Genomic DNA, 14426 nt, shown 5'->3' with positions numbered 1-14426 from the left:
TGTGTATATATGCATGCATGTTTTTGTGTACTAATAGGTGTCCATGTACATTCCCACAAGTGCATGTGTATGGATATGCTCTGTAGATTTATTCACTGTGCTGTGCAAATTGCCTGCTAACTTTCTAACAGGGCTGATATTTTCTTTAATGCACTGCTCTGCATTAAGTTTGATTTGTCAAATCCAATTTTCTGATTAACTACTATTTAAATAACAGTGACTGTGCTACTATGGCGTTAGTTTCTCTAAGAAAGCCATTCCACTGTTCTTGCTGCATAGCAGGTGCTTGAGAGCAGCCAAGACTTCTGCACTGACAGCTTGGACTGAGGGATAGATCTTTATTTATAGAAATAAAGAATTTGTTTATTAATTTTTTTCAATGGGACTTTGGCCTGTGCATCTTCTAATTGGTTCTGCCTGCTGTGAACATTGGCTACCAGGGGAGTCTTAGGTACACGTGTGGTTGGCTCATAGGCAGGTGCACACATTGTTCCACAGCAGGGTCTTACCCATTGTTTCTTGTAGTGAGATACAGTAGGGAAATTCAAAGCCCAAAACCCTGACCTTCTGTGAGACCTCAGTCACCGAGGGGGAAGATGGTCCCACTCCCTGCATTGTCCTTAAGTCTGGGGTTGCGAATCCACTCAACTGTAGAAGACATGCTTTGTATCATGTGGGCTTCTGTAGCTCTGGTGGAACCAATTGTTGCCATGAGGGAAGAAGGCATACCTCCCAGATCTCTAGGGTGAGAACCGAGGTTTGTCTGCAAACCCTGCTGTATTTAAATGTTGGCTCCCAGCTGAGCTTCAGAGGATGGATTCTGACGAGCAAACACAACGCATGTGCACGGTGCAGTCTGGAGCTGTGTGCTGAGTGCCAGCTGAGGTGTTTCTGCTGAGGACAATGCCTGGCAATTCCTAATGGCTTTGAATAATCACCTAGGGTCCCAGGAGTGAGTGGTTATTGATACGCACGCGCGCGCACACACACACACACACATGCACACACACACCACACGTATGTGCATACTTTGGTGTGTGTGTATGCACATTTGTACATGTGCTCATGAGTGTGGTCAAGAGCACATGGGCTTGACTCTATTAAAAACGTTTTGAACATCACTAAACCCCAGATATGAAATGCAAGATGCCCCAAAGTCCACAGTGTTCTGAGCATGAGCATAAGGCGTAGGCGGAGACTTCCACAGCCGACAAACCACACGCAGGGGCAACGAAAACATTGTACTGGGCTGTGTGGGAATGGAAATATGAAAACCACAAAGATATTTCATGGTTAGACATGGTTCTTTGCTCACAGTACCATTTCATATATTGGCAAAGAATCTTACAAAATCTGAAGAAGCAAAAAAAATGTGAACTCCACAACACGTTTGGTCCCAAGACTTTCAGGTTAGGGCTACATAAGCCATGTAACCAGTATAGAGATCAGCATGGAGAGGAAATGCTCTCTGACTCTCTGGGAACCGACTCTAATGGGTCGCTGATTGATTGGTGGGGAGAGAATGATAATCCTGATGACCTGAGAGGTCTCACTGTGAGAAATGCTATGGGGAGGGCAGTATTTTAAATGAGATCATGCCCATAAGCACTGTAGTTAATGCCTCAGTAGTTCTTCAATGATCAGTTAGTGAGAAGAAAAATAACTACAAGCAATCCTGCAGCTCTGGCTCCTGAACTAATGCAATTCTGAGAAGAATAGGATGACGTCAGCTCTCAATCCCACAAGCAGTTAAGGATCTAGCTTACATCTATTAGGCCTTGGGGATACATGAATAGTCTATCGAGAAATTTCAGGGCTGGAGAGATGGCCCAGTTAGAGTGTTTGCTTTGCAATCATAGGGACCTGAGTTTGAATCCCCAGTGCCTACATAAAAAGCTGGGTATGGCCCTGCATATGCTTTTAATCATTGTGGGAGGCAGAGACAGGAGGATCACTGGGCTTACTGGCTCCTGGCCTAGCCCCAGGCTAGGTGAGAGGCCCTTAATTAAGGGAAGAAGTCAAGGCAGAGATTGGTGGAGTATGACATCTGGCATCCTACACACACACACACACACACACACACACACACACACACACACACACACATGCACGAACGCACTCACTCACACACACACACATACACACACGTGCATGCACACAAACACACACGCATGCACACATGCACACACTCACACACACACACACATGCACCCACCACCACCACCACCAGCACCATCATCAACAACAAAAGTCATGGAGTGAGCACAATGCCAATTCATCTCTTTATGGGCTCATCTCCATTTATTCTGGATTAACACAAAGCACTAAGAGTTATGCTGACAATTCAAAACAAGGCAAAGGAGACGCTCACAGTGGTTCCTGAGCATTTGGCTTCATGACATTACTAGGGTTCTTTCAGAAATTATATGCAGGTAGGCACTGGAGCCTTTCTCCAGGGCAACTCCCACGGCTGTCTCTGCTCTTTCATTTTTCATCGTTGCTCTTACTCCTATTTCTGCTGTGCAGTACGTACCACATCAATAACTATAAATAATAAATCACCAGTTCACTTCCAGAAGGCACTAGTCACCCTTCTTGCTTGGGACTTGGGACTAGTTTATCACTGTGTACCTGTGTCCCATGGGAGTAGGAGCATGATGTTATTCCGCAAGATTAGATTTTGTGCTACAGCCTGGATATATGCATATATTTAATATTTCATTAGTAGGCAAAACACAATGCATGCACCATAATACAATCTCCCTCACCTTCTATCACTATGTTGGTTTCCTTAAATTTACTGTTTCTGGGCGGGGCAGAGTTGGTGCACATCTTTAATCCCAGTACTTGGGAGGCAGAGGCAGGATGATCTCTGTGAGTCTGAGGCCAGCCTGGTTTACACAGCGAGTTCCAGGGCAGCCAAGGATACACAGAGAAACCCCCATCTTGCAAAGACAAAACCAAACCAAACAAACCAAAAACCAAAAAAAACCTTCAAGTCCCCAAAACTAAAAAACCCCAAACCCAAACAAAACCACCCCCAAACAAATCATCGTATCTATCCATTCATCTATTACCCACAGATGTCTGTCCACCAGCAACATACATGTGATTATCATCATCCACCTACCGCTCATCCACCCCTCATTCACACACACACACACACACACACACATACATACATACATACATACATATATAATACATACATTCAATGTGTATTGAATATAACTGTATGACATAATTCTGCTGTATTTGGCCCATAAAAGCAAAACTACCCTGTACGCATCGGCGCCTGGACAGAGCCCAGGCTGCAGCATGCAGCTAGGGCAACTGTGCTCCGCCACTTTCAGCTGCCTCTGCACGCGGTCTCGGCCACCGTTCACTATACTTGAGGATGGACAGATGATGAATGTCACAGAGATCCTCTATAGTCTTAAAAATGTGGCTTGGAGAAAGAGAGGGCGCAGCTCTTACTGAGTTGTTTCAGAGGTGCTAGAAGAAAAAAAATGTCACAAGAAGAGCTTGGAGGTGAGTGTACAAGATCTTGAGCTGCCCTAGTGAGATTCATAGCTCTCCAGAGATAGGGAAACCGCCATAAACAGAGTTACAGACCTGGCAGTGTTCTCAGGAATTGCACGCTAGTTGCCTAAGAGGAAGGAGAGTACTGTGATTTGCCCAAGGTCACAGCAATAACCAGAGGTCACTCCAGGAATAAGGCTCAATTTCCTGCCCGGGGCTAAAAGCCTTCCCTTGGTATCTGTTACTGTAAGTAGCTCCTGGAATGCAGTTACTGGTTCTCCTTTTCTCCTACAGTTCTGTGACTTAATCAAGCTCCAGTCTGTGACCTGTTAAGGCAGTCCTTATGTCATTGGAAAGGCATCCTCCGCTGTCCTTGCTGTCTCAGTCTCTGGATGATGTGACATTTGAAATGCAAGCAGAAATGTCATCTCGTTTATACCTGGTGTTGCTGGGACACTCAGGGATCACAGCCCTGCTTGCATACTTTCCAGCCAGGACCAGCAGGGCTGCTGACTTCCTGCTCGGTGTGGCAGTTTCTGGAAAAGCGCCAGCCTGCTCCTTGGCCCTGTCCCCGGATCGCTAGGGTAACAGCTGCTGAACCAGGACACATATCAAAAGTGAGACGGCCTTGTGAGGAATTAATCAAATTAGAGATGCTGATGCCATGAGCGTCTCAGAGCATCCCAGACAAAAATGGGTTCAATGGGCCTGGAAGTCTCCTGGGGGGGGGACACGTTTCTTCTGTATGTATGCTGTGTGTCAGAACTAGGTGCAGTGCTTCAAGTGGCAATCTGTAGTTGAAGCTGATTAATTTTCTCTCGGGCTGTTTGTGAATCTGCAGATTGTCAATTTTCCCTGCCCGCACAAGACAGGAAAACCCTGGGAGCCTGGCCCCAAGCGGACTTTCTGAGATTGGCAAGAGGTTTTCATTGAGGAGGAATGTTGTCACAGAAAACCCGGTGGATTGAGGATGGGACAGCCCCCATCTGGGTGCACTTGATGATTCAGGCATGTGCTGGCTGCAAAGCTCTCTGCTCTTGGCCACAGCTGTGCCTCCACTGAGGCTGTCATTGGGCTGGAGAGCTGTGGAAGGAACAATGGCTGATGCTGCTCTGGGGGCCTGACACATGGAGCGACCCGGAGGTCTGTCTGGAGCGGACTCTCCAGCTGCAAACACTTCATTTTGTACAAAAGTAGTCCGCTGTGGCTTGCCAGTTTCCTGGAGAGGAGGTGTCGGTGGGATTTCTCATCTGAGGTGAGCTGACTGATTCTTTTGTGTGCCACAAGGGACATACACCCAAATCTTGCTTGGGGAAATGTGCATCCTAGAGGCACTGAGGGAAATCGTTTCATGGGATATTAATCCGCCGTCCAGGACAGCAACTCTGCCATGTCTGGTTTTAATCTCTGGCTTTTTTCTTTCTTTCTTCTTCATTTTTTTTTTTTGGTTTTTACAAGACAGGGTTTCTCTGTATTGTTTTGGAGGCTGTCGGTCCAGCCCGGCCTCGAACCCACAGAGATCCGCCTGCCTCTGCCTCCCGAGTGCTGGGATTAAAGGCATGTGCCACCACCGCCCGGCTAATGTCTGTCTTTTAATGTGGAAAAGCAGATGTACTGTTCACACTGGTGACTCCTTCATAGATAATGGCATGTTTCATCTCGGTGTGTTTATTTTTGAACACACCCATATGTTTTACATTCACACAGAACTCTGAAAATGGCTACTTTGCAAAAGCAGTTAAGTATAGTTGCACATCTCAAACATATTGTGAAGTTCATACCAGCACTCTCCTCCCCCCTGAGGTGACTAGATTCCCATAGTTCAAGGTCAGCTTCCCTGGGAAAGTCCATATTATAATTTGTTGTCTTGTGTTTATGTCCATGTTGAGGTCAGAGCAGTTCTTGGGCATTTACAGTGTTGTTATTACAAGTGATTTTATCAATTGATCTTTAAAAAAATCATGGGATTTCAAAAATGGAAGTGAATGTCACTTCTGGCCTGATAAGGGAAAGCAAAGCAAAGCAAAACAAAACAAAACAAAACACACACTTCGGCACTACGAATCCCCAGAGAGTTGTCTGTTGAGTTCCCTGAATCAGACACAGAGAAACACTCCAGAACTAAACACACACCTCTGAATGAACCCTTTGGCAGCTGTGTCTGTAATTAGCTTGAAGCATGCACCTCTGGAGGACCCAGGCTCATCCCTGTGATAGTTGCTAGAGCTGATTATGTCACAACACTTTAAATACTGCAATTTCTGTGTCCAGCAATGATTTTCGTCTTGAGAGTGCATTTTGCAGAGTACGAGTAGCACACATGTGTGTGCATGCAAAACACGCTCACGGGGTTGGGTGTGTGCATGTATCCATTCACCATTAAAGGACTCATCTACCTCAAAGTTCTTTTAAATGAGCAATTCCATAGTTGACGCGAGCTAAGTATGCAGTCCGAAGATCAAGAGTATCAACACACCCAGACACTAATTCTTCTGTGTTCTTCTGAGACTCTTCCTGCCTCTGTTTCTGAAGAGATGTGGGGAGCAAAGAAGCAGAAGAAAAAGGTTGGGGAGACAGTTCTGTGGGTACAGTGTGAGGACCCATTGCTATTGACTCTGTTCCATCTTAAGGTCAGGGAGTTCAAACCTGTTCTTGCTCCTCAAGGTTAAACAACAGGGTGTTTGACCAAAGGTGTGGCTACTAGATGTCTTGACCCTCAAGACCAAATAATAGGATGCTTGTCTTAGGGCATGGTTGCTAGGTGTTTTGAGTTTGTGGGAGGTAATTATGTTTGTCTGTGCCTTGTATGTTGGTAAGGAAGTCTTTTGCCCTCCCCTTTTGGCTGGAGTATCTAAGGGCAATGAGTAATAAACTTGGGGCACCTGCAGTGTTTACTGAGGGCCCTCCAGACTATCTCCTGTCTCTTGCTTCTTTCATTTCTCAATCCTCAACCCTCTTGTAAGCATGCTTGAATAGGTCAGCTACCACTGACAGTAAAGCATTTCCTGTGCACAGTGAGTGTCTGAGTTTGAGCTCACGTGAAAAGCCGGACATGGTAGCAGGTCTCATCAATCTTAACGGGCCTGTGGAAAGGTGGAGGGTGGAGACAGAGAGTTCCTGAAGCTCACAGGCCTGCTAGTGTGTCACACACGGCAGTGACTAACAGAGGGACCCTGACTCAAACCGGGTGGGAGGGTACGGCAAGCACCCGACGTCCCCTGGCTTCCACAAGCACACTGCCATGTGTGCACCTGCATTTGAACCCTGTCCTAACGTCGCTCCATTAAGGATGAGAGAGCCATAAGAATCCCTGTTTATCTACTGACTGTTGCACATGCAGAAAGCAGAGACCCTGGAGAGTAACCAACATAGACCCTTCTCTTGTGAGATTCAAGAACTGGAACGGAGGCGCCACAGAAGAAAACAAATTTTTCTTTTGACTTGAGTTTGAGACTTTTTGTTTGTTTGGTTTGTTTTGTTTTTGAGACAATGTTTGTCTGCATAGCCTTAACTATCCTGGAACTCACTCTGTACACCAGGCTGGCCTTGAACTCACAGAGATCCACCTGCTCCTGTTTCTGGAGTGCTGGATTAAAGGCGTGCACCACCACTGCCCCATAAGTTTGAGACTCTTAATTTTTGTGAGTTACCTAAGAGAAAACAGGCAACTCTTCTTGCTGCTGGAATATTCCTCTAGGGTCAGGGGTGGGACAGGGTGGGGCAGTATACTCATGCGGTACATTCTATTCACCAGTAAGACAAAAATAAAAATGCATCATGAAGATGTTACAAGCCATACGTATCCAATAGATCAAGGCTAACAGGAAGTTAGCAAAGGGTGTTTTACTGAAGAAAGCCTTGCTTCCTTTCACTTTAGCTGGCCAAATGCCTTTAGCCTCTGCATTTGCTCTCATCTGTGAAGCCTGAAGCCAACACTCCTGGTCATGCCAAGCGCTTCTCAGAAGGTTCTGGGTGTTTGAGATTCGGCGATTCCCTATCCTTCCTGACTTGGGCTGTGGTGTGTGTAGCAGAGTACCATGTCCCTTAGGCAGCCTTTCTGAGGCAGAGCTTCCTCACAGGCCTTTGGAGTGTTTCACCAGGGAAAGAGGGAAGCAGGTTGTGGAATCAACAACCTTCCTGGAAAAACAAAAGAAAGGCCCCAGAATTTCTTGAGAAGATGCCAGCTGGAGCGCGGCGGATTTGGGAAGGCGCAATAAGTCTTCCCCAGCATCATTTTCTGGCTCCCCTGTAGAGTGTCCAAACATTGGGGGTGATTATTTAGCCGTGTTTCCCTTTGTTCCTAAGACACCCTTTCCCTAGGTGGAAGCAACCCCAACCATCTGCACTCAGTTCCTGGGAGTCAGAGGCGAGGGTTTGGCATGGCAGGCCTGCAGGTAGAGGGTGCCGAAGGAGCATCTGGGCACCCATCCCCAGGACTTGAGGCCCAGGAGAACGTCATGCGAGCCGTTACGTCAAGATGGCAGCCGATAGACGGTGAGGAGCACCGGGAGTGGAAAATGGGGGCTCCTTCCTCCTGGTGGCAGAATTGCAAGCTGGGCGCTTCGTGGCCTCGCAAATGATTTTCTTTTCCTTCCCTTTTGTGGGAGCTGAGGATGATCCCTTAACGCCAGATTTTCTCATCTTCAGTGGCAATCCGCTTCCTCCTGCCTGCTGCGAGCGAGTGGGCTGCTGACAGGATGGCCACGCACTGGACCCAGCCGGGCACAGCAGCTCCGTTTGCCGAGAGGACAACAGGAAGTGGGGGTAGGAACGACAGGGCCGCTTGGAGCTGAGCGATGTTTGGAACTTTTGGGAGATTTGGAGTGGCAAGGAGTGGATTACCTATGCTAAATGAAAAGAGAGCGGGCCAGGATGGGTTTCCGGTCCGCCCGGTTACATCCTTGGCTTGGCTTGAGTTCCAGGTGCGCCTGTCACTGGTGTATGAAACCTTCCATCTCTCGGGGCCTCCACGTTCACATCAGTGAAAGGAGGGTAGAAATAATGTTTACCTCCCAAGACGGTTGGGAGCGGCTGTGTGAAGCAGGCTTCAGAGGGTGCTGGCTGGTCCATTGTTGCGCATCCATAAGCTGTTGTGAGCTCTTCGTTTTCTGTGTTCCCTGGATTGCGTCAACGTAAGGACAGAGGGTGGTTTGATACCAAGGTCTCCATCCGGCTTTTTGCTTGTGACTCATAGCAGTGCCCACATCTACACGCTGCTTGTGCTCGGGCTGGGAATTGAATCTGAGCCGTGACCCTCTACACGGACCACCATGTGTGACGCAAACCTTCTACACTGAGTCCCAACAATCAGACAGCCTCAGAAAGCCGGTGAGAATGATGCTGGTGAGAACCGGAATCATCAGGCATTCAGTGGCCGGTTTACGTTTGCTCACTAACTGATTTGTCTGAAGATGAAGCTAGAAAATTAGAAAATCTTGACAGGAAATTCTCCCCTTAAGGCATCTGTGGCCATTTTTGCTTGTCCATTTCCGTTAAACCCAAATAGATAAAACTGATCAGAAGTAGATGGCCCAGGAAGATATTTTGGGGCAACACTCAGTTGCTATGCTAAGCACGGCTTCTGTCCAAGCACATCCACGCTGCCCATCGTATTCTGGCCACCACAGGCTGGCTTGGCCCCACCTGCAATTATACTTGGCTCTCATTAAAGCTTGGCCTGAAACTACACGGCGTTTTCCCTTCAGTTCCGAACAGAAGGTCCCTGCTTCAAGCCTGCATTGCATACTTTCACTTCACGGCATCCGATAAACATCCAACAAGGCTGCTTTGACCTGCACACCCAATCCTCTTTTACTCGAAGACCTCAGGGGTTACGGGTAACATGGCCACAGATTGTAGTTTTCTATTCTGTTGTGGATGGGTTTTTACCCCCACAGCATATTTATATCTATTTCGTTTTAGATGATATTCAGCCACATTGAATGAAAAGGCTTTTTCATTGGTTACCTGGGTTTAATTGAGGTCTGTGAAAAGTGTGCAACTGGTTTTCATACTAGGGCGTGCAACAGGTGGTGCGTTGTCTCGGTCAGTCAACTACCATTCTATTGCAAGGAGAATGACCTGATTTTTGTTTTGTTCCTCTTACGTGGGCTCGGAATGGTTTTGGACTGCTGGCAAGGTTCTCCCAGGCCTTCCGTGCTCCTCACTGAGTCCATTAGTGGCCAGACTTCTGACGTGACAGCACATGCCAGAGGGGGGAAAACCACAAGCCCTGCTTGCTCACTGCTACAGAACTCATTGCGGCCCTGGTTCAGACAATCACTCCTCTGGGCTGTTGTTTTCTTGTGGCAAAAACTACAAGCTTATTCTGAGCAAAAACACCACCAGGTGGTGGCAGCGTACGCCTTTAATCCTAGAATTCTGGATGTAGAGGCAAGCATATCTCTGAGTTCAAGGCCAGTCTGGTCTACAGATTGAGGTCCAGGAAAGCCAGGGCTACACAGAGAAATGCTGTCTCAAAAACCAGCCAACCAAACAAACAAACACAGGAACTAGCAATCTTCAAAGTTCTTTTATAGTCCTGAGACTTTCTGTCTATGTGCTGCATTATGGTGAGCCTCTTGTCACACAGGACCACCAAGCCATTCTAATGGGCCTGGCTAGCCTAAAACCAAACACACGGGAAGTATGGGCCACATTGTATTCTGAAGAGCAATTACTAGGAAAAAGAATACAAACTATTTTGGTTTGGTTAAATGAAGTATATTAATTGAGTGAGCATTACCCATTTGCATTTGTGTCCTATTCTACTAGACAATTCACGCCACATTGCATGCATGGCTTCTGTGACATCAGTACTGTGAAAACAGAAGGATCGAATCAATCCCTAAGGAATCTCAAATGTCTACGGCTCAGTGTTTCGACCTGAGATTCTTACACCACGAAAGTCAAGTTTTCGAAATTACAACTCTCCTTTGTCAAAAAATAAAAATCAATGATGCTGGCATGGTGCATGACACTAAACTCCTCTCCCGTGACTTCTGTGGGAGTCCTGTGGGCATCCTAAAGTGACAGTGCTCTGTAGCTAGCATCTGCAGGGCTGTCTTCGCTCTCCCAGCAACTAGAGCGGAGTGGGCAGAGGAGAGACCTCACCTGGGAAGAGCTTGCCACCAAGCCTGACACCCTGAGTTTGGTCCCTGGGACCCACATAGTGAAAGGAGAGAACCAACTCTGGCAAGGTCTTCTGTGACCTTCACATGTGCCCTGAGACGCTTGGGCACACCCCATGCCCCAAACAATACTTGTAAAAAATAAAACTAAAATAAAGTGTATTATTAAAAGTAACTATTCCTAGGTTGTGATACCCTACCTGAAGTCTCTTTGAAATTCTTTCTCTCTCAATCTTCCAATAATTAAGATTACAGTTAATCAGAAAATACCAGTCTTTACACCTTAACGTATTGTTATAGATTCTGTGAAAAATCACAAATATATTAGGAAGAAGTTGACTTCAATAGAAAGAACCCAAGATGATTCAATTTGCCTTTATAGTTTTCTGTAGTGAATATGTTGCTTCTACCAAGAGGAAGAAGTACACTTTATTTAAAATGACATCACCCACCCACTCTTGTGACTTTAAACTTAACTCAGTTAATTTGTATGCTCTCTGTCTTAGAACTCCTGAGGTTTTTATCTCTTACTATATTTGACTAAATAGTAGGTGTTTTAGACTTTAGCTTCAGTCTCACACAGATATTTAAATATTTCCATGACAATTACCGTCAAACAGCACAGGACTTAGTGACTATCTGTGTGGGATAGCCAGGAAACACCTAAAAATGCCCACCTGAAGGCATGCCATAAATAACAGCACACACTTATAGTCCCAGCTACTCTGGAGCTCCATCTTAGATACTTGAGGTTAGCCTAGGCAACATAATAGGATCCTGTTTCAAGCAAATAAAATCAAATAACTAAAATAAAGACGTGTCATGTACAACTGAGTCCCTAGCAATGGGAAAACGCTACTATATTGCACATAGGTCAGACCGGCTTCTGTAGACACCCACACACCCAAGAGGGGTCAAGTGCCCTCCCGTACCCGCCCATGTACAGCCAATACAACGGAGGTGGAAGCTATGTCCCTGACATTCATTTCTCTCATCCGCCCTCTGATGTCAGAAGCCCTCATGGCCAGAAAACAAGAGATCAGTGAATGTTATTGTCCAGCTCTTTGCTTCGGTTTTGTTCAGCTAAGACCCCAGCCCCTGGAGCGATGCCACCCATAGCTAAAGAGGGTCTTCCTGCATCAATGAGATTAATGTAGACAGGCTTTCACAGGCGTGCCCAGACTCTCATCTAATGCAGACATTCTTTCACAGGCTTGCCTATGGGCTTGTCTTCTAGGTAATTCCAAGTTCTATCAAGTTGATGATATCAACCGTCACACAATGACACCTCACTTGCTCTCCAATCCCTATGAGACAATAACTCCGTTGGTGGTGATCCTCTGTACTTACTGTTACTTGTAAAGATGGCTTCTCCCTCCTGGGGCATAGGGTCTGGGTCCTGGACCACCTGCAGGGCTCCCACTGTCCTTACAGCAGGGTCCAAAGTGACTGAACTTTCATTTACTGTTGTGTCGCTGGCGCCAGTGATCTGATTGGTTGGTGGGCCTCCTAGAGAGCCTTCAAAATCAATGGGCAAGTCGTCCATGCAGTCAGCATTGGGCTGAGGGGACAAAATAGATCCGTCTTAGGGCACATCCTTGGTTTAGAGATGCAATGTCTGCAGCCTACATATTTTGTCTGAATGTAAAATTAAGCTCATTGCTTCACTCTTTTTTAAAATGCCTTATTAAAAAACGTTTATATATAGTTTCATATACATATACATACATATACATATAGTTTTATTGTCATGAGAAGATCATCCCACATTTCCTTTCTAAAGGTTCCTTTTAGATATGAATATAAAGATTTAATTTCATGTGTACCAAAATCTCTACACTTAGATACTAGGATGAATACACGATCTTTGTTTATTATGATAAAACTGGGACTTCCTTTTATATAAAGAGTTTATTCCCCCACACAGGATGGAGCCAGAAGCCTGCTAATTATCGTCAGTCTCATGCATTGTTTATAAACAAGATATGGAAGTGAGAGGGAGCAGAGACTTACTTACTGGGAATTATACAGGGAGGATACATGCATGTACATGCACACACACATATACACTTACACACACACTCACACACACACACAGGGTGAGGCTACTTTTAAAGAATATAAACCAAAAGTCAGCTATAGAAAAATAATTCTATGTTCTTAACATGGGATTAGTCACATATTAGACAAATCCATTACTCCCCTTCTCTTCCAGAATGTGAAATGGGGATCTGTCTCTTTTCTTATTGGAAACTTCCGTCTCCGGTATGCAGCCTTGGCTGCCTGAACTTGCTATGAAGTTTTCTCTCTGTGTGTTTGATCTGTATGTTGGCTCGTTTGTTATGAAGCATGATGATTCCATGACTTCCTGCTCACAGAGTATGCCGAGCATGAGAGTCAAGGCCAAGGAAAGGGAATTCCAGGGTTGTATTCAATGAGTACCACATTGATGCTTACAGTCATTGACATCAGAGCCCTGTAAATCAAGGGTGGGTGGAGAGCCCCGAAGAGGAGATCTGCAGAGCTGTGTGTGGGTCTCTTGAGTCCACGCTCACACTTGGCAATAGTCGGGTGAGAGCTGCCACCATCCTCCAGGTCCTCAAAGCAGCTCATACCTTTTCCCTGTGCTCTCGTCCCTTTGCTTTTGCCTTCTTTGTCCAAAGTGAGCCAGTTCCCCAACACTCACTTGCCAGAAGACAGTTTATAGCACGACCAATTCACTGTTGACTAACTTGTTGATTTTGACTTTGAATGGGAACAGTTATCATTATCAACATTTTCTCCTCACTAACAGTCTCTCTGTCTCATCTGGTCTCTCCTCTGCTTTGTGCCCTCTCACCAACAAGCACAGCATCTATAACAACAGCACCTACAACCCACAGCATCTACAGTAGCAACACCTACAACCACAGCACCTATAGTAATAACACCTACAACCACAGCATCTATAATAAAAATACCAATAACCACAACATGTACAGTAACAATTTCAATAACCACACCAACCACAATGTGAACAATCACATCATCAAAAAGAAACGCATCACCAAAACCCACAACACCAACCACAACATCAACAATGACAATAAGTGTCAACAACATCTCCAGCAACACCTCCAGCAACAGCCACATCTGTCATCACCATCACCAGCACTACAGCAAAACAACTCCAGCAGAGGTATGGGTCTTCTCTCTGTTTAAGGAACAGGGTGTAGAATTCAGCATGACCAGCTTGTTATTCTGTCCTCACCATCAGCCTTTGGAAACAGATCACACATGTTCCCTAAGCTCAGTGGTTCTTCTTATACTGTCCCTCTGTTTAGGATGACATATGCTACCTCCCTGCCTTTCAAACTGATCCCTGATGGTTGCTAATCTCCATTTAACTCCCAACACTGTTACCATTTCTAAGTAGGACTTCTCCCAAGCAGTGGCCTTTGGCCCTAGAGTGCCTCGTGTGGCACTTGGGTTTGGTGGTCAATTGTCAATGTCTTGTTCTCTTGCCACTGTTGACAAGAGTCAAAATGAAGAGTGTCTACATCATTTTGGTTTTGATATCCAGGCTTCCACATATGCCACAATGATTGAATGCTCAGTAAATATTGATTTGAATATTTTCCCTGAGTCTCAGATTTCTGCTCTCAAACTTGGGCATGTTAGGTTCTTGCCAAGATCAATGACAGAAGGATTTTTAGAAAATATTTTAAGGACTGTAAAGTTCTGTGCAAAGCTGAGATATGCTTGGTAAAGGTATTTATTAAACAGAATACTTAA

General features: G+C 45.7%; 1 protein-coding gene across 1 annotated transcript in view; it reads right to left on the bottom strand.

The window, feature by feature from the left end:
• Positions 1 to 14426, bottom strand: part of Rnf150 (ring finger protein 150) — a 215612-nt gene that overhangs the window by 30357 nt on the left and 170829 nt on the right. The window contains exon 6 of the mRNA XM_040734803.1: positions 12003 to 12213. Coding sequence (XP_040590737.1) covers positions 12003 to 12213 — 211 coding nt within the window. The remainder of the gene's footprint in view (positions 1 to 12002; positions 12214 to 14426) is intronic.

The sequence above is a fragment of the Mesocricetus auratus genome, unplaced genomic scaffold (assembly GCF_017639785.1).
Source record: "Mesocricetus auratus isolate SY011 unplaced genomic scaffold, BCM_Maur_2.0 Super-Scaffold_100041, whole genome shotgun sequence".
Lineage (NCBI taxonomy): Eukaryota > Metazoa > Chordata > Mammalia > Rodentia > Cricetidae > Mesocricetus > Mesocricetus auratus.
Note: the sequence above shows the minus strand (reverse complement) of the source record. Positions and strands in the feature narration are given on the sequence as shown.